The following is a 24486-nucleotide window of genomic DNA, read 5'->3' as shown; positions in this document are numbered from 1 at the left end:
AACAGACTCACATCATCTTCACTGCTACGTCCATTCCAGCAAAGCAGAAGTTCGTTGTTTAAGTAATGACGAACATTGATGCTCCCATGAGGAGGTGCTCCATGTTGTAGGAAGATAAAGTTCTCAGAACCAGTAGTCAGATGTGGAAACAACCACAACTGCAACATATCAAGGTAAGAGATACCTGTCACAGTGTTCTCATAGAAGAAAAATGACCCATACAACTTTGTCTGTAACATTGCACAGAAAACACTACACTAACCTTCAGAGAATCTCATTCATGGGTACAATTTCATGAGGATTTTGAATGCCCCACACATTTTCACTGTTGAGATTAACCCCTGCTAATAAATGAAATGTTTCTTCATTGTTGAATATCAGCTTGGGGGGTGAAATGTTCATCCTCACTTCCTGCATTCTGATACAAAACTGAATGTGCCCCATATTTTTTTGTTGCATAAGCTGCAGATGGTATGGTTTGAAATTTAACCACTATCACAAAATCTTCTACACAGTTTGTTGTTGTATTCCAAGTTTGTAGCTTGTGTACATCGATGATTTTTTTGGACTGTGTATGAAATTTTCCCTGACCCCTCTCTATGTCACATCTTGCACATTTGAGCAACAACCAGCACCCCTAAATTGTTGGTATCAATGCACATCTTTCTGTTTACATGGCGGCTCTCTTCTATAATTCCTTCTGAATCCACACTAAACTGTTGTAACAGATAAACATCTTGTATATTTCAACACACAAAAACTCTTTTCTTGCTGTCACCTTATTGTCACAACATTTGACTCTTAATTCCACATGCTGCGCAAAACGCGAACTTCATGAGTTTACTGTTCTATTCACACACCAATCATATATGTATTATTTTGGGAAACACAGAGTTTGAAAGCGAATGAATCATTTATAATAGCCCTGTATTTGCGATTGTTCAGTTTCTGCTGGTGTATTAATATTGACTGAACAGCCAGCTGAGCAGCCATGGGAGGTCAGTTTGTCAGTGCATCTGACGATGGCAAAACATAAGACAGCCAAAATATTGCACCCGTTGAACACTATAACCAGCAATACATCCATGGAATGTTCAATCAACCACATATCTTACATAATGAACAAAAAAAGCTGCCTGGGATGTTATCAAGCCAGAGAGAGAAAAAAAAAATCAAGATTAAGTTCACAGCTTACAAGTACCATATAATACAAAGTGTCCATAATTGAAGTTCCAGTTTCAAAATGCTGTAGAAAGAGAACCATTCCTCAGAATGACGTCAAATTTGTCCAACTTATTAATGATGCCAGGGGAACTGTCATTGGGGGTTAAATCAAAAATCTGACTAATAGATGACACTGTGTCAGAATATGCACACCAACAGACATGGGGCACACAGCTGTTCCACAGTTTGTGCCCAAGGCACCCAACATTACTGTCTCCCGTGTTGCTGGTAAGGCTCTTTTACAAGAACTGTGACTGTGCACCAGTAGCACTGCAGTAATAATTTCAGACACTCAACAGTATGAAGGGTATGGTTACAAAAATCGAAAAGACGGGTTCTTTTGAAGTGCAATGTGGCAGAGAGACAACTGTAGATGGGGCCGCAACACTACAGGAGAAATGCTGGTGACCCCTGAGACACACTGGTTTGTTGTGGAACATGCTGTTTGCAAATTTTAACTTTTGTGAGGAAGCAGGGACAGCATATTGAACAAGTGGCAGTCTCACGACAATTAGAAACCAATGTCATTTTGCATGCTGCAACAGTCATATACACACCAACGTCATCCCACTCCTCCAATAATGTGGATGTGTGGGTAGGATTATTTTTATGCAAGATGGCCCTCCTTCACACATTGCACAGCCAGTGAAGCAGCTGCTGCAGAGATATTTTGAAATGCTAGAATTATCACCCGTCACTTTCCCACAGCCTGGCTGTCCAGATCAGCTGATCTTAATCCATGTGACTTCTGGCTACGGGGCTATCTGAATTATGTTGTTTTCAGTGCTCCAATTATGAATGTAGCTGAACTGAAAGCACGCATTTTGCAATGCATTCTGAATGTGACCCCTGAGACACACTGGTTTGTTGTGGAACACGCTGTTTGCAAATTTTAACTTTTGTGAGGAAGCAGGGACAGCATATTGAACAAGTGGCAGTCTCACGACAATTAGAAACCAATGTCATTTTGTTTTTAGGCAGTTTTTGGGTCCATGACATTTAAAACCAATCTCATTGTTGCTTTATATGTGGTTGTTGGCCTCATGACAAATAAAAAACTGATTTTTTCCCCATCAGTTGTGGTATGCCCTTGCCATTGTGGATGGGCTTAACTAACAGTGCCACAATTGTAGACTGCCACACTTGTGCAGTCATGCACAATGAACAGAACGGATGATGTAATGTACAACTCAATCTATAGCCATCGTACTGTGATTCATCTGTCATTTGTAGCCAACCCCATTTACATTAAGATGCTTTCAGCACCCTCTACTAGTAAAACTTCAGTTGAAGTTTGTTTTGTTGCACGATGTTTCCCCCTGCATCAATAATACGCTATTCAAATTTTATGTCGTTCTAAACAGCAGTTCTCTTTCTACAGCATTTTGAACCGGAGCTTTGAATCTAATGTACATTGTATCAATAATTACATTTTGCAAGTCCCAGGATAAAATGCAGTCTTGTGAATGATGGTAATTAACAACAGTGGTAACTCCCAGCATTATACAATCAATCACATGGTTGGTTCTGTTGCACACATAACATGGAGATGGAAGTTTGTGAAGCAAAAGCTTGTATTAGTAGTCCCACAGCAGAAGATTACATTTGCATCTGTATTCCATAATTCACAGTATGTTTGTGTCAGATGGTAATAGCATAAAAATTATCCCAAATTGCATTTATTTCACCACATCTATCCACAAATGGAACGTGAGAAGAAAGTCTGTCAGTATGTCTCTGAATAAGCTGGAATTTCTCTAGTTCTAGAGTCATGGTACAACTGCTCTGGACAGATACTCTTAAGATATTTGAAGGTTGTGACGGATTCCCATGAGTGATCACTAATTCTGCAGTCAAATAATATTACCATATTTATTAGAGTACAGGATGATCCTTATTATAAAGCAACCCCCCTTTTTTTTTCAAAAGGGCTTCCTGAGAAAAATTTATTTCCAACATATTCTAGTCAAAATTACAAATTGTTTTGTGACAAAGTACCTGTCAATAAAGTTAACATTATATCTACTCTAAATTTAGGCCCTTTATTGCTTTCCACATTTAAAAAATACAAGGAGAAATAAAATAAATGAAAAGAAATAGTGCAGGCTATTTTCTTTCTGGCAGTTTTTGCTTACTAATGCTCTGATGGTATCACTAATTTCAATCATTATCCTTATAGTATAGCTGTGAAATATAAATTGTTGTCGTCACAAATATTTGGCTGTTTCTTGCAAATATGTTGCAATTTCTGAGGTTGTGGTTACTGTGGGACCTGAGAATAAAGACGTTTCTATCCAAATACATATCGGATTTCGCTTCTATACCGACATGAGAAAGTTACAATGATCTTGCTTCCAAACACATCATCTGCTCACCACTCTCTCATTGACTATGTAGAACAGCAGCTGTCACATTCTCTTTCATTCCCATCATACATCACAGTGAGCACTGACTACATTGCACCACAAAATGCATAAGTATGCTACTGGCCTCTATCTAGACTTTTACCGTCTCCTGCAGAAATGAATACTTGTCGAGTAGTTGTCCAATTTGAAAGCCAATTCAGTTTTAACTACAAACTGATTCAACAGGCAAACTGCAGTTTAAATATGGCAGATGTTCCTAAACAGCCAAAGTACACAGTATAGATTCCCATGGTTGGCAACATGACGTAATTTGCCGCCTACTCACTACTCCCCTCCACGCACTCCACTAGTTCTCAAACAAGCTGGTATCACCACTCACTCTCTAACATTCCATAGTGCTGTGCTTGAACAACAGTGAAATACAGACTGCAATGTACTCTAGAAACAGGTCATATGTAACAAAATCAACTAATACATAAATAAAAGATTGCAGTCACAATTCAGTCCAACTCTAAAACTTTTGCTCACCCAACCACCTACTGATGTGTTGGTAGTCTCCACAGTGGATCTTGTGCTTTAATTTATTCTCATTACAACAATTAGTCAGTTTTGTATGGTTTATTTTGTCTTCAGACATTTCATTCTGGATTAATTTTCCCTCTGGTTTCATCTTAATTTCACTATCATGTTTTAAAACTGATCAAAAGCTGCTAATGTTTTTATCTGCTCTTCTAATATAAGAGCGGCAGCTTCTCATTTGCTACCAATTTAATATATCATTAAAGTCTCTCATAATCAAATAAAATATTGATCTACGTTCAGAATCAAGTCACGTATTCTGAAGGACAACATGTCCACTTTTGAATCTTACCTTTACTTAAAAAGCAATATTAATGTTTGTGCACGGTATTGATACATATTTGAGAACTTTTAGTGCAAACCTGTTCAAATACAAGAGTTTGTAAGATGATAGAATTTAGAGCTATTTCCTCCTGTGCTTCACAAAATTGTCATATTTTAAGCAGAACAACAGATTGTTGCAGTGGCTAGTTCAGTGTCTTGCATATCCCTTGCACTACTGCCACCCAAGTCAAATGTTACAAGACTGCTCGAGCAGCATCAATAATGTGTCAAGCGCTTTCATGTATCAGGAAATCTTGAGCCTGTTTGAATGTATCGCCTGTCCATCTCTGCCTTTCTGAATTCTTCAAAATAAATCTGTATGTAGCCTCAATAGCCAAAGCATCAGCCGTAAATGTAAGACAGCCCAAATATACTCTATTCAAGAACATCATCAATATGTTAACCTCAGCAGCAATGGTTTAATCTGCAAATATAAGATGACCCTGTATTTTTCGAGTGATGAATTTGGGAAAAAACCTCTCTTATAATCAGGTAAATATGTTATGTCCTTCTACCTATTTGCATACACTGCATTGCATTACATTCCATTTATTTGTATTTAGAGTGAGCTGCCAATCTTTACACCAGACACTGATCATCTGGAAATATCTCTACATTTTTCTACAGTAAATCATCACCACTAGTGCTGATGTGGTGCTTCACATATTCCTTAAAATATCTACAGATGTGGAAGGGCAAACATGAGGAATATGAATAAAATAAATTTCTCTCTGCATTTCATTACTAGTTTCTAACAATGTCAGTTCCCTGTTAACAACTGCATTACCTGTAAATAAACACATGTGGCTATAAATGATATCTGCTAGCTCAATATACACATCCTTAAGAGTAATGGTCCTATCACTCTACCATGAGGTATACTGGGCGCTATTTTTGCTACTGATCATGTCTCCCCCCTGTAAGACTGGCACAATGGTTTATTTGGTAATGGTGCAAACTTGTGCTGAAGGTTTTCTTAAAGTCAAGAAACACGACATCAGAGCTCCACTCCCCTACTGCCTTCTGAATATTGTGAACAAAACTTGGGTACCACAGATTCAGCATTTATGGAAACCATGTCACTTTGTAATGGTTCTTTACTTACATGACCATTACGGCACTCCAACCCCAGTTCTCGATACCAGTAATATCGTACTACTTTTCTGCAAAGTAACAGACATATTTTTGTGACAATATTCACATTTGGTTTTATTAATGTATAGGTACTCTGATGTATCGATACATTACAGTGATATGGTTCTTGTGTGTATTCATTTCTGTGAGACTGTCATAATCTTAGACTTACTTTTAACAGTTTTGGCGCGAATGTGCACAGAGCAGTCTTTGTTTCACTTGGCAGAAGTTAAGTTGTTACTTCGCTTTGTAAAATAACAGTCAAGTCTTGTGTGTGGTTAAAGTGGAAATTAAATATATGAAGATTGATACAAAACTGTTTTCTTGATGATGTGACAATTAAGAAGAAGTATATGTGAATTTAAAAGAAGTTTAATAAAAATGTGGATCGTGAACACCAAGTCAAAAATTATTTCTACCACACCATTGTTCTGATCTGGGATTGTCTGATCATTTTAATTTTCTGAGAAACGCATTTGTTAGGTCTTCAAATATTGCTAAAATACAGATTTGGACCTTCTAGCAGTGGAATCACCCTAGAAACAACAAGATGAACCATAACAACTTCGATGAAATCTACGGGGAATCCATTCAAGATAAGTGCCAAAATTAATGACTTTTTTACAGTGACTTCATTATTTCCATTTTGACGATATCATCCACAGTCAATAACTTTGTTGCCCAATGCGAACATATGCTGCGTGAGCAACATTATTAATCTGATTTCTAACCTACTTTGCAAGTGGTGGTATTGTTAGAAGTTCCTACACAGGAGTTGTTCAGTTTCCAGAAAAGCCACCACACATGATCACGAAACAAGTTTTATAATTATGCAGAAATTGTCATCAGTGAGTCACGTTTATCAAACTACACATTGATCTGACGAAACTGGTTGTCTTCTTCCAGTATCGTTACCCACATCATTGTTCGAGAGAAGTATGGGAAACAGATGCTAGAAGAGAGGTCAGTTCCTTTGCACATTTAATACCGACTCTGATGGGCATCCCATCAGTTCTTATGCTCTTTCTTCCACTGTGATATCATTTTCCAACTGCACTTTCATTTATTTATGTATTGGCATGCATTAGATGAGCATAGGAACTGAATCATTGTCTTCAATGAAATAATCATTTTCAGCGAAATAGTAATTATTTTGACCTTTTTTTGATGTCATCAGAGATAATGAACATTTGGATGGACTACTTTGTTCCACTGACTTACTTTATGTACAACCAAAATTTTTTAAAGATTTCCGAGGTTCATGAGGAAAGATGTTGCTTTCAAATTCATTGAATACTTCTTGCATAGCTGACCGTATGTTTATTTAGACTTCACTCAAATTACATTTGTTAGAAAAGGCTTGGCTTCATTTGAATCTACTACAAGGCTCACTCTGCTTTCATAATTGCTTCCCAATATTACTACTGAACCTTGGTGTGCAGTTCTAATCCCTTATTACCTCCCTTGGCGCCAATTTATCTATCACACGTCTGAATTTATGTTGGAGATCCTCCATATTCTCCTCTCCAAAGGAGAGTGTAGAATATACATAAATTGTCAAACCAGTTCACAAGAGACTGTGCAACACCAGTGGATCTGATGCACACTTTTCACATGGACTCTCACATGCTTATCAAAAAGCACCACAATCTTGGAGTAGTGCTCTAAACGTAATGCAGTCCAACCTAGGCTACAACCTTGGCATAGAAGACAGTGCTTTACAAACAATCCAGTCCTACCCAGGTTACAGAAAATGCTTAATGTCTGAATGCCTTCCATCAACTTACTGTGTGCTACACAATTCTGTCCTTGCTCCTCTCCTCTTCATTATTTAGGAAATGACTTGTTGACTGTTGTGGTATGTTACACAATATCGTACAATGAGAGGCAAAAAGACTGCCCAGCCTGAATAATTAAGAGACCAAGAACAGAGCATTGTGATGTCCAAGTTTAGAAGCGCCAGTGTTCACACCTCTAGCAGTCTGTGGAAGTTCAGCTCAGTGTTTACATCTTCAAATATAATAGTTAAAATACAGTATGTGTCGAGATTCATTGCAAATCATCATATCATTTCTTTTGAAGATCATCACTCGATTACATGAAACAGTTGAAATATAAGAACTCCACATTGGTAGAATTCTACAACGCCGAGCATTTTACATCTGTTTTAATGGCAGAGTGGGTAGGTTGATGGTTTACAAACAAAAAAGATGAGCATTCAAATCTAACTGGAGTCAATTGCCGCCCCCCCCCCCCCCCTTTTTGACCTGTGCAGGTAGTATTTTAAACCTTGATTTGCTACAAATTGTGCAGTTGTAGTCTTTTCCAGGATCCACATTCTTTCAAAAGATTCCATTTTATAATAGTCTAATCTTCAAACAAACAGGGAAATAATCATAGTAAAAATATTGAAAATAGACGTATTTATTTCTAATTATTTCGACCGCCACCTGGTGTGAGTGTATAGTTTTCAGCTAAGACAAACGTATCAGGTGATTGGCATACGTCATAGGTCTGCTTCAAAATCGCTGATGTGAATGTTTGTGAGGGAATAACTGCTCTCTTTGAAAACAATGTTAGGACATCCTAGGCAGGACATTGTTGTAGTATTGATGCTTCCCCACAGCTAGGTTATGGATTTAATGATTTGGAGATAATGGTGAGGTAGCGAGACGCTGAATACCTGAAGACCCTGAGTCTCTACGTGGCGACAAGATTAAGAACAGATTAGGGTGGCCCAAAATACTCCTTTGTCAATCATTTGAGAACCAAGGCGAGCTTCACATTTCCCGGGCTCATCAAAAACTGCTCTTAGAAGAGCAAAGGACCATGGAATCAGCTCCCATTGTGCTCTTATCAAAGAACCCCTGTCTGACAATTGTGAGTTCCTGGGAAGATGTTAATTGGATGAAAGCCATTTTCCCCAACATGTGCACAATTGAGTCCAAGAGCAGAGGTCCTGCTCTTGTTTACTACACAGATGGGTAACGACATGACAAGCTTCATGGACACACATGCTGAAGTGGACGCATAAGTATGAAATGTTGCAGCTTCATGTCTCATATGGGTGTAGTAACTTCAGAACATAAACAAGGCAAGTTCAAGTCAGCATGTCATGAACATTTCCTTGAAAATGTAATCATTGCTGGTGCTTGAGTTTGGTACCCTGTAGGACATCTCACTTACCAACATAATAATTATCCCTCACACACTAGCATTAGCAGAGTTGGCTGGTTTCAAAGGAGGAGGAATATTATTCAATGCCTTCTGTGGCCTCCACAGTCACCTGATCTCAATCCCATAGAGCACATATGGCCTAAAAGTAGACTCTGTGGAACAATTGGCCAGACCTTCCTTCGGGAGCCATGAATGTACAATAGATTTGGCTATTTTCCATGGGAGAGAATTGTCATGAATGAGGCTTCTTCCATAGACTTGTAAATTCTATGCCTTGAATGATACAAGCTGTTCTTGATGCCAATGGCATGTTGACAAAATACTGAAGCTATACGTAGCCTACTCTTCATTTTATTTTATTTTTCTGTAAAAGGCCTACACAGTTACTAACCAACATATTAATTTCAAAATACAAGTCTACGTGCTATTATATTATTTGAATTAATGATATGAATTGTGTTTGTGTGTCTATCAACGTGCCAGTGCTTTCGTTTGGTAAGTCACATCATCTTTGTTTTTAGGTATACTATTATATTATTTGAATGTTATGGGAGGTGAGATGAATATACCCTCAAGTTGATTATTTTTATTGTCGTGGGAGGTCAAACAAATATTATCTCACAAGGAAGATTATTTATAGATGTCAAATTCACAAACAATAATTCCAGAATGGAATGAAACAATATAATGAAAAGTGTAGCTGCTACTCCCCGTATAGCAGATATGCTAAGTCACAGAGAGGCACAACAAAAAACTAAAATTAGTTATTTCCTGAAGAGAATATTGAAAAAAGTAAAACAAAGAAAATATAATCTAATAGGGGAAAAAAAGACTGCGGTGAGAGCTGATCTGACACACACTACAGCTACAAGTACAGTAAGCTGACACCTATCAAAGAGCTTCTTTCTAGTGTTAACAGCCAAATAGGTCTACTGTAGTTCAAGAATAAATATTAAAAGCAGAAACAACAGATATTGGAAGGCACATCCACTTGCTCATGTAAACTGCATGTAAGGATATAGAAAAACATGCCAATCAGCTGATACATTTCTCTTAGCTGAAAACTATACAGACATCAGCTGGCATTCGAAGTAATTAAAAATAAATACATTCATTTTCAATATTTTTACTATGACCATTTGTCTGTTTGTTTAAAGATTAGACTACTATAAAATGGATAAAATGGAATCTCATGGAAGAATGTAGAACCTAGAAAAGCCTATAACTGCGCAATTTGTAGTGAATCAAGATTTAAAATATTATCTCGACATGTTTTTTTTTTAAAAAAAAACCTCTTTCTTGCTTGAATAATGATTTTCAAAAGAAATTATATGATGAGTTAAATTGTAATGAATCTCAACATATCTATTTCTAAATATTATATTGCTGCTATTTGACAATGTAAGCACAAAGCTGAAGCTCCACAGACTACTAGAGTTGTCAACACTGGCACTTCTGAACTTGGGCACCACAATGCTCTGTTCTTGCACTCTAAATTATTCAGGCCGGGCAATCTTTTTGCCTCTCTTTGTACATGGATGAGGAATCATTAATCACATGCGGTGAACATTTGGATGACTTGAGATGCAGCATGGTGACTGTGATACCCAACTGCACCAGTTAATTTCAAGCAAAAGTGTTACAAATAAGTGATAAGAAGTATGTTGTCTTAGACCAAGATCGAATGCCCACATAACAAAAATCACCAAGGATTTATATACTAGGCATGAAAGCCTACACTGCATGATAGAAGAATCTCATATTTTGCATATGGCCTGTATATAGTACGTTATGTAACTTGAGTTGTAATAGAATTAAATCAATAAATTATGATGAAATTGTCAAAAATAAGACATCAGTTCATACTGCAGTAACAGAACAATGGAATGGTGCTAAACAGTTTGTATTACTAATGGTTGGTAGCATGTTTTCAGGTTCCAAGCAATGTTGACTATTCAGCTAAAAACCCCAAAGCATACCATCAATCAATGATGCAGAGAAAACTATTAATTCATGCTGCTTTAAGGTATTACAGCACCTAAATGCCACATCACTAGCATGCAAAAATTTAAATAATATTAAATGCAGTTGCAACTTTAAAAGTCCTGCAATTCAATAAGAAATCTTTCCCAAATAGTCATAATAGTTAATGGTGGGCATAAGACACCCTGTGAAACTTTACTAAATGCCTTCCCTGAAAACTACCAGGAACAGGTAGTTGGAACCCCACTCATGATGGAAATATATTGGATCTAATGGCAACAAATAGACCTGACCTCTTGGAGGATGTCCATACAGAAACTGATATCATGAACATGATGTGGTTGTGGCAACAATGATTACCAAAGTACAAAAGACAACTAAAACAAACAAAAAGATATATATGTTTGGTAAACTAGATAAAAAAATCAGTAGTGGAGGAATTTTACAATTTCAGCACAGGGCAGGAGTATGTAGAGGAAATCTGGCTCACATTTAAAATAATGGTTGACCATGCACTGGATAGATATGTACCCAGTAGAACAGTTCATAGTGGGAGCAAACCTCCATGGTATACAGTCACTGTAAAGAAACTTCTACAAAAACAGATTACTGCACAGTAGGTATTTAACTAAGCATAGGGCTATAAATAGAGAGTTGCTGAAAGAAACACGTTTTGCTGGCATGAGAGCAATGCATGACGCCTTCATTGACTATTGTAGGAGAATATTGTCAAGTGGTCTTTCACAGAACCTAAAGAAATTCTGGTCATATGTAATGGCCGATAGTGGCACAAAAGTTAGTGTAAATCCCATGGCAAATGAGACAAGGACTGAAACTGAGGGTAGCAAAGCAAAAGCTGAACTCCGTTTTCAAATGTTCCTTTACAAAGGAAAACCCAAGAGAACTGCCCTGATTTAATCCTTGTACCACTGGAAATATGAATGAAATAAGTATTTATTGAGAAACAGCTGAAATTGTTAAAACTGAACAAAGCTTCAGGCCCAGATGGAATTCCTGTCAGATCCTATACTGAATTTGTGGTTTAGTTAACCCCTCTTTTAACTATATTTTATCGTAGATACCTTTAGAAAATACTATTCCCAGTTCTTGGAAAAAGGCGCAGGTTATGCCCATCTACAAGAAAGGTACCGTAGTAGAAGTGATCCACAAAACTATCATCCAATATCCTTGGCATCGATTTGTTGCAGAATCTTACAACATATTCTGCACTCAAACATAATGAGGTATCTTGAACAGAACGACCACCTCAATGCCAACCAACGTGGATTTCGAAAGTATCAGTCATGCGAAATGCTGCTCGCATTTTTCTCACACGTTATACTGAAAGCTTAGGACAAGGCAACCAGGTAGATGCAGTATTACTTGATTTCCGAAAAGCATCTGACTCAGTACTACACCTACACTTATTGTCAAATTTACTACTGCACAGGGTGAAATTTGAGACTGGATTGAGGACTTTTTGGTAGGGTGGACTCAGCATGTTATTTTGGATGGAGAGTCATCATCAGATGTAGAAGTAACTTCATATATGTCCCAGAGAAGTGTGTTGTGACTCTTTCTGTGCATATTTTATATTAATGACCTTACAGACAATGTTAACAGTAAAATCGAGCTTTCTGCAGATGATGCAGTTATCCATAAAGATGCACATCTGAAAGAAGCTGCATAAATATTCAGTCAGATCTTGAAAGATTTTGGTGTGGTGCAGAGATTGGCAACTTTCTCTAAATGTACAGAAATGTAGAATTTTGCACTTCACAAAACGAAAAACTGTATTATCCTATGACTATATCAATGAGTCCCTGGTGCACACGGCCAACTCGTGCAAATACCTGGGTTTAACACTATGGAGGGATATGGAGTGGAGTATCACACAGGTTCAGTAATGGGTAAAGCAGATTACAGACTTCAGTTTACCGGTAGAATACTGGGGAAGTGCAATTAGTCTACAAGGGAGATTGATTACAAGTCATTTCAGTGACCAGTTCTAAAATATTGCTCCAGTGTATGGGACCCGTACCAGACAGTACTAACAGGGGATATGGAACATATACACAGAAGGGCAGTACAAATGGTAACAGGTTTGTTTGATCTTTGGGCGAGTGTCACAGAGATGCTGAAGGGACTGAACTGGAAGACTCTTGTAGATAGATGAAAACTATTCTGAGAAAGTCTGTTAAAAGTTTCATGAAACGGATTTAAATGATGACTGTAGGAATATACTACAACCCCCTACGTATCACTTACATAGGAATCCTCAGCACAAGATTAGAATAACTGCTGCATGCACAGAGCCATTCAAATGATCATTCTTCCCATGCTCAAAACGTGAATGCAACAGGAAGAAACCCTAATAGCTAGTACAATGGGATGTAGCCACTGCCATCCACCTCCTGGTGGTTTGCAGAGTATAGATTTAGATGTAGAATCTAATTTACCATATCTGTATGAATATTACAGTATGGAAGATATAGTAAAGTCATGAAAATAACACATATACTGATGAGCCAAAACATTACTTCACAATGAGGACCACTTCCAGTCCAAATTTAATCATCTGAAGTGTGTGTTCCGAAAGAATGGCTATGGGGCATGTGACATCCAGTCAGTGTTGTCATAGAAAAAGAAATGTGAAAATGTTGAACATTTATGTTATGAGCAACCAACTGCATTCCTTCTCTTCTGTGCACTACAACCAGCAAAATAGGGAGAGTCCCGGGAAGATGAGATATCAGATATATTTTCTGATGTACTAAGAAGACAAAGCAGATACTACACCCTGTTAAGGACAGTCTTGTTCTCAATTTACAACATCCCATCTGAGTGCAGAAGCAATTACATTGGTCAGCCCATCTGCACCATTTCTGACCGCAGTGCAGAACATCAACAGCATATTAAAAATCGAGAACTGGATAAATCTGCAGTTGCTGAGCACAGCCTTACAAACAAATATAAAATACTGTTTGAAGAAACAAAAGTTTTGTCCCAGACTTCCACATACTGGGACTCTAATTAAAGAGGCAGTAGAAATAAGAATGTGTGAAAATACCTGCTACCATGATGGCAGATATAATTTTAGTAGGGCATGGAAGTGAGCGCTCTATGCAGAGGAGAGCCAGAGATATTTGTTGCAATGTTTGCATTATGGCAGGAGCGGTAGTGCCACCAACGCAGACACTGACACCATCTGTGACAGCATGATGTAACTACCGACCAATCAGAAGCCGTCTTTGGGCTATATAGGGCCAGCACAGCAGCAATTTTGACAGTCATCTGCTTGTAATGAAGACAATAGAGGTTTTATCCCGAACTGCTGTCACAAGAAGTCAGAGGTGTTTTATACAACACTGACGTCGTGAAAGAATCCATTGCCATTATTATCCCCTACTAAATAGTACGTTGGTCCACTTTAGAAATGCAGTACAGCAGGAGTTCTGTGTGGTAATTCCTTAGGAGGTTTCTGGAGCTATGTGGCATCAGATGTCTACGCACAGGTCATGCAGTTTAAATAACTTATGGGTCCTTGGATTCTGGGTGCATAACTGGTTCTCGATAGCGTCCCTGATCAGGTGAATTTAGTGCCAAGACATTAATGTGACTTCACTATCATGCTCCTTGAACCACTGTAGCATGCTTCTGGTATTGTGACACTGACAGTTATCTTGCTTGAAGATGCTACTGCTGATGGAGAAGAAATGAAGCACAAAGGGATGCAGGTGATCTGCAATTATGTTCATGTAGTCATATGCCTTTAGTTATTACCACCAGTTCCATAGATGGCATAATAATGTCCCCACCAACCTGTGTCTGAGGAGTGGTGCATGTTGCAAGCAACTGTTCACCTGGATGACAGTGAATATGGACACGACCAACATCCTGGCGTACCAAGAAATGTGGTATATCTGATCAGGCAACATCTATCATTTGATCCTTTGATCCACAGTCCGATCTTTATGATCGCGTGTCCCTCACCCCACACACCTTCACAGCTAGAGCAAATGTAATTTAAAACAATGTGCATGTTTCTAACTGATTCTAATCTGCAATCTTAATCAACAATGTTGTGACATGAGAACGTGTAGGAATGGTGTGCCACAGAGCACAAATGTGTTGAACAATGTGCAACGAATGGTGTGCTCATAAACACTTGTACCTTCACCAATTGCAGACAGATTACCACCTATCCTGCTTTACAGAGCAGGTAAGCATTCAACTCTGCATTCTATGCTTGTTTCCAAATGCCAGGCCATAATAACCTGCCCTCTGTCAAAGTCCCTTATGTCAGTGGATTTCCCCAGTTGTGATCCATATTGTAGACACAATGATTCTCCAGTCACCTATGCTCCACTTCTATACTTTCCTTATCACATGTACCTGCAATATCACCAGGTGGCATTCAACCTTGACCAGTTAAAATTGGTACCAGTATTTTAGTTCTGAATAATTGGTATTTTTTGGTTATTTGACTGATCTTGGTTATGACAGGTATTTTTTCATTTTTTACTAAAACCAGGTAAAAAAACTGATACATCAATTTGCCTTAGCAGCAATGCTAAATTTTTTTTATTTTTAAATGAAATTTTCTATCAAATGCGTAATGTTTATTTGTGAAATTTCTATTGCTTTGAAATACTGAGTTGTTAAAGAAAATGTGAAAAGCTATCAGTGCTATTTAAATAGCAATGCTGACGTAGTCTAGCAAAAAAATAAATAACGTAAGAGTCAGTACAGCATTGCTGAAATAGTAATGTATAGTACACGTAAGCAGAAAACATTTACAATGTCCCTTGGGAGAGAATGTAAATTTGACTGACATACCTATAATTTTATTGCTGTGATATAAACTTGGGATGATAACTGAACCCTTAATTTCAAGGTGAAAAATTGATATCATCGAAAACTGACGATGCAGGAAAGTCATCAACTAAAGATCTTTTGCTCTCACCATTATCACACCTATTTCCTCCATCTTTGCCATCTTTATGGGAGACACTGACGTCGATTTCTGCCACAGTCTAAATCTCATACAGATCGAGGTATCCTACTCCTTCACCTTCATTAGCAGCTTTCAATGCTTGTTGAAGTTTACATTTATTGCTGGAAATAATAGCAATTTAAAAAACTGAAAATCAGTTATTTCAAGCGGTTTTAACTGTCACATTACGCAGAAGACAAAAAGTACCAGTATAAATGAAAACCAGTTGTTTTAGCTATAGCCGCATCGCTATCTTGAGGTGAGCAGTGATCATAATGTTCTGGCTCATCAGTGTAATAAAGTATCAGGAAGTCAAATCAGGTTGGAGCTCTAATTGCAAAAGATATGCATGACAACAAGTTAAAAACTTATACTTAGTTATTAAGGTAGAAGTTGTAATTGTTGAGTAGAACTTTAAAACTTTCAATACCTTAGTCTCAACACCATCTAACACATTAGGAACATCAACAAATAGTGTAAGTCCATCCTTTTGTCCATAAATAACAGTCAGAAACATCTCAACTCATTTAAGAAACTGGGAGAAGGGGTTTTTAAAAAAATTAGCAATTGTGATATGTTTCAAGAAAAGTAATAACCAGATAAAGATGTAACCAAAATTAATAAACAGATTTTTGTCTCTTTCAGTCCCTCATAAACCCAATTCTTTGCAAAAACACTTCTCACAGAACAATACATTTTCTTTGAATTGTTTATCCTATGGATGTTTCATGCCTATGTAATGATCAAAATTATCTTGAGTACAGATTATTCAATCTAAAAAGTACACGACTTGTCATCTGACAATAATATATTCATTTCTCATTAGTAATGAGTGTTTAACATCATTCTTGGAAAAACAATACCATACACAGTGCTGCAGCAAAATGTGTGAGAGGCAGGGAATTCATGTCACCTAAAAATTCTGAATGTATTCCGATACATCAAATCAAGTTCCAATAGAAATTTGCGTTTCTAACACTGAATTCAGAAAATGTTCTTATAAAGGACTTTTGTTACATGCATGGTTCTCAGTTTCTATAAACCTGTTAATATGAGATCAGAACACAAGCAGCACTTACAGGATCATCAATGACAGACTATGGGGAACTACTTAAAATGCTTTAATAAACTGTATAATTATAAGGAAAAATGTAATATTAAATTCTGTCTCATTTTGGATGTAACAAAGTCTAACATTATCTACAGAAAGCTTTTGGACAGAAAACAGTTTATCTGAACACCAGTCTTAAAATGTTGTTATGATAGGTTTCCTTAGCTGGCGAGACTAGGCATTTGAAACCTAAATTCACAAATAGTGAAAACCATGCATGAGTCATGGAAAGCCCAACATACAGAACATAATTTTGTTAAATGGCAGGTAGTCATTCTTGTACATAAATGAATGTCTTGATAACTGCTGCAGAAATTTGGCTAAACAGAATTTGTTGTGTTAGGATAGAGGGAAGCATGTAAATAAACAATAAATCTCAAACAAAAATGAAGAAAGCCAACCACTACTTGAGGCTGATTGACAGTTGATAGACAAAACAGTAGACCAGCACAGAGGTGGCATTAACTCTTGAGTTACCATAGTTTGCTTGTCTAAGGACATAATATCACATACACAACCAGCAGATAACAAATGCACCCATCTGTAACAATGGTGAGATTTGCCATAGCTGTGAGTGAACGAGTTCGGGTGTCCGTTGGTTGTGTATGTGAGATTGTGTAATTGTACTAAAAGAAAGTGGTAGCTTGAAAACTGGTAACATTTCTGCACTGTTGCATGTTTCTATGTACCATAGATCACCAACAACAGGCAAATCATCACATTTCCTCAATTGTGCTTGTCCATCTTCATTCAGAAATTTTCATTTTTGTAGCGAAGTACTTCAGATAATATTATTTTAACCTTGTACAAAGAGATTATAATTAGTTGACATATTCTTAATGAATCTACGAACCTTGCCTAAGTAACTTGGCCATTTTCTTGAAATTAGCCTGAAGAACCACTGGGCATCTTCTGAGCCTGCTTATTAGTACTCTTCTGGTGAGAGCATATGAAGGAAGCTGTGACCGATGAGGGTACTTCTTGATTGTATTCTCTGACTTACTAACAATTCTCTCAACTTGTGTTGATGCGATATCTTCATTTGAGCAATCTTCTTCATTTGACGTGAAATCAGTACCACCTACATATTTGGCAAAAATAACAGTATTCTTCTTAGGACTTCTCAAAATGCGCGAAGAATGTCTCTGCACTTGAGATGACAGGGTCCCTTCACGGCTCTCACTAGGCACAATGCTTATGGGTTGAAGGACTGTCACAGACAAAGTGCTTTTTTGTACATTTTTTGGATGAGATGTTATTGAAACAACAGTCTCATTAGATTCTGTCTGCTCATTGTTTCTGATTAATGGGGACTGTCTCCGCTTCTTTAAGCATGGTTCCCCATACCCTTCTTGAGTATTTGATGGCTCATTAATTTCACCTCTCACATCAGCATATGAAACCGCTGTAACAGAGCCATTTTCATTATTACTATTACTTGAAAGTACAGAAGAATTTCTTTTATTTTGGGAATGGCCTCCCTTAAAATTTTCCTCAGAGAATGAAGGCATATCTTTTGTTTCAGTTTCTCTTGTAGCATTTTGTTTCTCCCACTCTATTTTCTGTAGAGACTTATTCCGTCTCTTTACAGGATATAAATCAAGGATCTTGTTGTGCACATGTCTGTCTTGCAGTAATGCAGCATGGTGCAGCTTTACACTTCGGGGAGCAGGTTTCATTCGTGACAGGAGGGTATCGTTAATGAATGGTTTGGATGGAGGTGAACTTCTAAAAATATCTGGTTTAGTGGGTGTCACTTCACCTCTGTTATTGACAAAGCTATCTACTTCTAATGGTGATCTGGGCTGTAAACTCATATCCATGTCAAATCTATCTGATGACATCTTGGGCTCTAATTTCATTTCTTCTTCTGGCTTCATTTGTAATAATGATTTATCTTCTGTCTGAATGGATGATTTACACAAGTTTCTATTTAGGCAAGGAGTCTCGTCAAGCAGCTCTGGAATAGGCTCTGCCGGTAGCATGGAATCTGTTACAGACACGCAATTTTCTTGTGAAGCGATTATGGTTGCACTGGATATGGAAGGTGTTACATCCATACTCTCAACATTGCTTCCAGGAATTTCTTTTTCAGGAGAACCATCTATTGTTATGCATTCTGAAGAATCATTCATAACTACTGGTTTTTCATTAGTGATATCTACAATGGGCAACACTTTTGGAGACACTGGTACTTCATGCAGATCATCTGCATCATCTGAAAGACACAGATCAATGGTTGTAGGCAGTTCTATAATGTCACAGTCTGATGAATCAGATACAGATACATTCACAGCTCTTTCAGAAAGGTAAGATGTTTGTATTATGTCATCTTTCTCTTCTTCGCTTTTCACAATTTTTTTTAATGGTTTTTCTAGCATCACTTCATCAATGTGGCATAATGACTTTTCCTGTAATGACTGTGCAACTTTCAAGTCTGTATTAATCTTTGAGGAATCATTATCAAACAAACTGTCTGTATCCTTTGCCTGAGATTTATTTTGTGTATGTGATATTGCTGGCTGCTGTACATTTTCAAGACTGTCAAGAACTTTATCATCACTCACTGCAGTTATGGCTACTTTTACATCTTCAACACATGATGAATCTTTACTTGTTGGTCTCTTAAGCACATTTCCATGTGTAACTGGTGCAGAATCTATTGCAATACACATTTCCTCGTCCTGTCTACAATGCTCAGTAACAACCTGAAGTGACTGTCTTCCAGTTTGTGTAACGACTGATGGATCTGACTTTTCATTTTTAAAAGGTTTATTCTGCATATTGGTATTTCCAGCTTTTTCCCAACTGCACACTGCGCTGTCACTAGAATTGCATTCTATCTTTATAACAGAGGTTGCTACATTACTATTTAGGTGTTTGGATGGATTCTGTGACTTTAAGCTGTTATCTGAGGATACCTCTGTTGTAGTATTTAATTTTTCAGTTTTCAGTTTGGTACAAGGTGATGTAGGATTGTCATTAAGAGATTCAACACTCCAATGACACATGGTCTTCTCAATACAACATAGACTTCCTAAATGAACACCTCCAGTTGAATCTAATGTTGTAAACATTTCTCCAAGTCTTTTTGATTTTTCTTCTGCGCCACCAGCATCACTTTCCAGTGATTCTTTCTTGACAGAGATAGATGACCCAAAAATGTCCTGTGTGATTCTCTCAGAGACATCCTCCAATTTTGTTTCGGACAAGCAAATATCAGTTGTTTTAGGCCTCACATAATCCAACTTTCCATTGTTATTTGGTATATGAGCCATCAGTACAGTGTCTTCCAATTTTTGGTCAGCAGAGGCTGCACTGACTTCCCTGTTGTGCAGGGTGTCACTTTCTTCCACTTTCCCAGATAAAGAAATTTGATGTTTGCTAACAGGCTTTTTTGTATAATTTTTTTCTTCATTTATCTTCTCTGTTGTAAATGAAATGGAAGTGTTAGTCTCATTCTGGTTCTCTTCACGTTTCTCAGTAGGACATTGAGTATTATTTCTCAGCGTATCTGCGTCATGCATCAAGGAACTATTTCCAACCAATTGGAGCACATCATCTTTAGGGACCTTTGCATATTCCTTTGCAGATTGTTGCAGACTATCCAGCATACAATCTGCAGACTTCGAACGATAGGACCTTGGTGCAGCAGAAATTTTTTTATTCCATTTATTCCCAGTAATTACAGAAGTTAAATATTTATTTTTTAAAGAGTTTTCATTTTTCATCTGAACACTGCTAGACTTCACTTCACTCAGACTAACATCCATTTGTTTTAACACAACAGTGTCTTGAATCCTCTCCTTTATTTCAGATGTGTGTTCATCACTTCTGGCTGGTTTCCTGGTATGTTGTTCTGTTTCTAAATTGTGTGTTTGTCCTTCTGGAACAATTTTCTCACAGCTATCAATTGGGCTCCCTATATTATGACTAACAGATATCTGATCAATAGCCACATCCTTTATTATTCCAGAAAATTCATCTGAATTATTAGGACTACAGGGTGTATCAACATTTGTGAGTTTTGTCTGATGTCCTGGACATGATGTTTTTTGTACAATTACATTACTTTTATCATTACAGATGTCACCAGAATGTTTATCAGTTCTCTGCTCTGTGAGTACTAGGACTGACTCTGTGGACCAGCGGGATCCGGTTTCACTATATGGAGAGTTGGAGTATGACGCACTTTCTTGTTGGTGCGGTTGTTCTGAACATGAGCTACTGGTTTGTATTTCATGAACATTTGGTTTCACAATTGCTGTCACAGGTTGTGTCTTCCTTTTGTTAAGAAGATTAACAACTATAGGTCTCTTTATACAGCGAGATAATTTAGGTATACCTGAGAATACTGACGCTGGTTCTAATACTTTTCTCTTTTTGTACAAACACTTTAGACACAACTTTTTCTCAACACCAGTTTTTTCACAAATACATTCATTTAAGTTTTTTTGATATTCAGGTCTCTGTTCTTGTGTAGTTTCTCTTTGGTTGTCACTATTTGCTGAACCAGTTAATGGCGACGATTTAGAATTCCTTTTTTCAATTACTGAAGATATAAATCCAGAAATATTTTTATCAAGCAAATCAGTTACTGCTGACAAATATTTATTTTCTGAAGTTAATTGGTTATCAGTTACCAGAGGCTGGCAAGATGATGCAATATTTCCAATTTTAGTACTGATAAGCGAGTTAGTACAATGTACTGTCACAGAGCACACTGGGGTAGTCACAGTACCATTACTAAATGCTTCAGATTTGGAACTATTTTCATTTTCTGTTGGCAATAAAGCACCTGCAATAGTTGTCACTGATTCCACTTCCGGGCTTCTTTCATTCTTGCTGGGAAGAAGTTTCTTAAGGTGAGAAACGAGTGGTGAGGGTTTTTGTGGTTGTGCGGTTGATGACTTTGAGTTCTCTTCTTGAACTTCTGATTTTATGCTGGGAGGTGGTGTAGATGGTGGTGGTGGTGATATTGGAAGAGGTGGCTGTTCTATTTTCATCTCTTTTGGTGGGAGGGGAGGCTGTCCAGGTGGGAGAGGTGGCTGTCCAGGTGGGAGAGGCGGCTGTCCAGGTGGGAGAGGCGGCTGTCCAGGTGGGAGAGGCGGCTGTCCAGGTGGGAGAGGCGGCTGTCCAGGTGGGAGAGGCGGCTGTCCAGGTGGGAGAGGCGGCTGTCCAGGTAGAGGGCTTTGGGGAAGTGTGAGCACTTTCTGTGTCAAAGAAGCACTGGACTGGTTATCTATTATTGCAGTATTATGCCGTGTGGCAACTGAAGGAACTGGAATTGGGTTTTCACATGACACAGAAATATTATCTTTGAGACGTGGATCCCTACAACTTGGATATGGAGATGTCCTGCTTAGTGATTGATTGCTTGTATTTTGAGAGTGTAAAACTTGCTGAACATTTATTTTCATCTGAGTTTGAGACTGAGGAGTGTTTTGGGGACTCTGTATGATATTGGGCACCTGCTGTCCACTCTGCATTACATATGGAGCAGTATGATTTCCAGCCTGTGGAGGATACTGGGCAACATTATGTGGTACAAGATTTGGCTGATATTTCTGAGGCTGGTTGTAGACAGGTGGAGGCACACTCATATTTTGTCTGTTCACTGGTGAGTCATAAGTGCTCTGCAACAGTCCAAAGATCAAAGAACAATTACATCAATAAACTTTAAATTACATAAATAAAATATAACATACAATTAATAATAGTTTACAAAGAAATTTTAATGAGATACCAGAAAATATGAAAGACTACTGACAATTTAATCTTCCAGCTAAAAATGCCACAGTTACTGTATCCCTAGACATTTTAGGAAAAAAAAAGAAGATTATAGGGAGCAAACAAAACCCTAGGGATAACATTCGGTTATATGACCGCAAGAAACATTAAAAAAGTTAAAATTACATTTATCAATTAGAAGCTGCTAATGGTGCCAGCAAATGAAAAAAAAAATCAGTATCAAATGTCTAAAACAATATCAAGTGAAAAAAATGACAGAATTGCAAGCGATAGACACTGTCTGCACCCACATCTCTTGTGCTGAGGCACTCTAAGAAATACCTGCAATTGTGATATTTTCATTTCCCTAAAGTGCAGAAACCATGTCACTATTTCATCAGAAAGAGGCCTATGAGTGTCAAATATCAAGTGAAGACAGTATATCCATCCCAGTCCACACCCATATATATCAAAGCAAAAAAATTAAAACTAGCTTATTTTCTCAGTTCTGCAAACATCACCTACTAACTGCAGCATTAGATTGTTGTAAAATACTGGAGAATAATAAAACCATTGGTGATAGTGATGATACTATATGAAAAAGCTCTCAAAAGCACAATGACAAGCAAATTCACGAGATATGAGAGTAGAATGGGTTTGGGGCTGAAGATCATGCATGGACAACATGTTTTGTCTTAAGCATACGATTAGAAAATACTTTGTCATCAATACAGAAGCCCACCTAATTTTTATAGACTTTCAGAAGCCATAGGACACTATAAATCTCAATATGCAATGCTATACAGGGCACAAGAACATGTGGAGCAGAAATATAGGTAATTACAAACCAGAACAAAAATAAAATGAAAGTAATGGAAATGGAACACTGGAGGTGCTGCTGTGGAGTAACAACAAGGAATCAGATATGAAATCAAGAAATAAATGAAAGTGTTGGTTGTGGAATTGAGACTATTGAGACAATAGAAAGAAAACATCTCTGGCAGTTTGAGAATGTTAAGAAAATGCATTTAGAATATTAAGAGAATTGTTTTGGTTAGATGATCAAATGTTCCAAGAGGAGGAAAAGTGTGTGGGCAGATGGGGGCGGGGGGAGGGAGAGAGAGGGCACAGAGCCACATGAATGGGTGAGTGAAGAAGGGAGGAAGTGAGGGAGAAAGAATTGTGTGGCTGTAATTGGAGCTCAGAAATTCCAAGAAGCCATGGATGTCCAGGGACCACAAACAGGTAACTCAGAACACCCAACAGGACAGGCTACTGAGGTGTGAGGAGATGTAAGCAACTGAATCCAACACACAAGACGATAATGAGAAACCACTGGAAAACAGGGAAGTCTTCTGCAGGCCACATCCGAGAGACATCGAGGAGGGGGAAGAGGGGTGAGGGGGGAAGTATGCCTGTTACATAATTTCGTAGGACAAGTACTCAACAGTAAGATCTCTGCCTACAATCACACTGAAAGGAACTAAACAGCTCCCTACATTATAAGACAAGACTTTGGTTTGTCACTTGTCTGGTATCACACCCCAGCAATTCTGAATGCCCACTGGAGGCAATAGAACTAGATTACTGCCATTAGATAGCACTGCCCCATCTGTGAGTGTTGGCATCATTGCTACAGTGACAGCCACAGAGTCACACCCATCTTGCCACCTATCAGTGCTCTTGGCTATCCTTTAGGGCTAGCAGCACAGTAGTTCTGTCTTCAGTCATAATTTCATTGCTCTCTTGTATTGTTGTCATTACACATTGTTCTTTTGGTCTTAGTATTCACGACATCTTAGGACTTTGTTCTTGGATACTCATTTGGACTAGTTATTCTGCCGTGCCATTTCCAGTGCCTA

General features: G+C 37.8%; 1 protein-coding gene across 1 annotated transcript in view; it reads right to left on the bottom strand.

Moving 5' to 3' along the window:
• Positions 1 to 24486, bottom strand: part of LOC126482357 (uncharacterized) — a 238508-nt gene that overhangs the window by 13640 nt on the left and 200382 nt on the right. Inside the window, exon 13 of the mRNA XM_050106441.1 lies at positions 17748 to 22530. Within this exon, the coding sequence (XP_049962398.1) occupies positions 17748 to 22530 (4783 nt within the window). The remainder of the gene's footprint in view (positions 1 to 17747; positions 22531 to 24486) is intronic.

This window comes from Schistocerca serialis, chromosome 1 (genome assembly GCF_023864345.2).
Source record: "Schistocerca serialis cubense isolate TAMUIC-IGC-003099 chromosome 1, iqSchSeri2.2, whole genome shotgun sequence".
In the NCBI taxonomy this organism is placed as follows: Eukaryota; Metazoa; Arthropoda; class Insecta; order Orthoptera; family Acrididae; genus Schistocerca; species Schistocerca serialis.
This window is presented reverse-complemented; position numbering and strand designations above follow the sequence as displayed.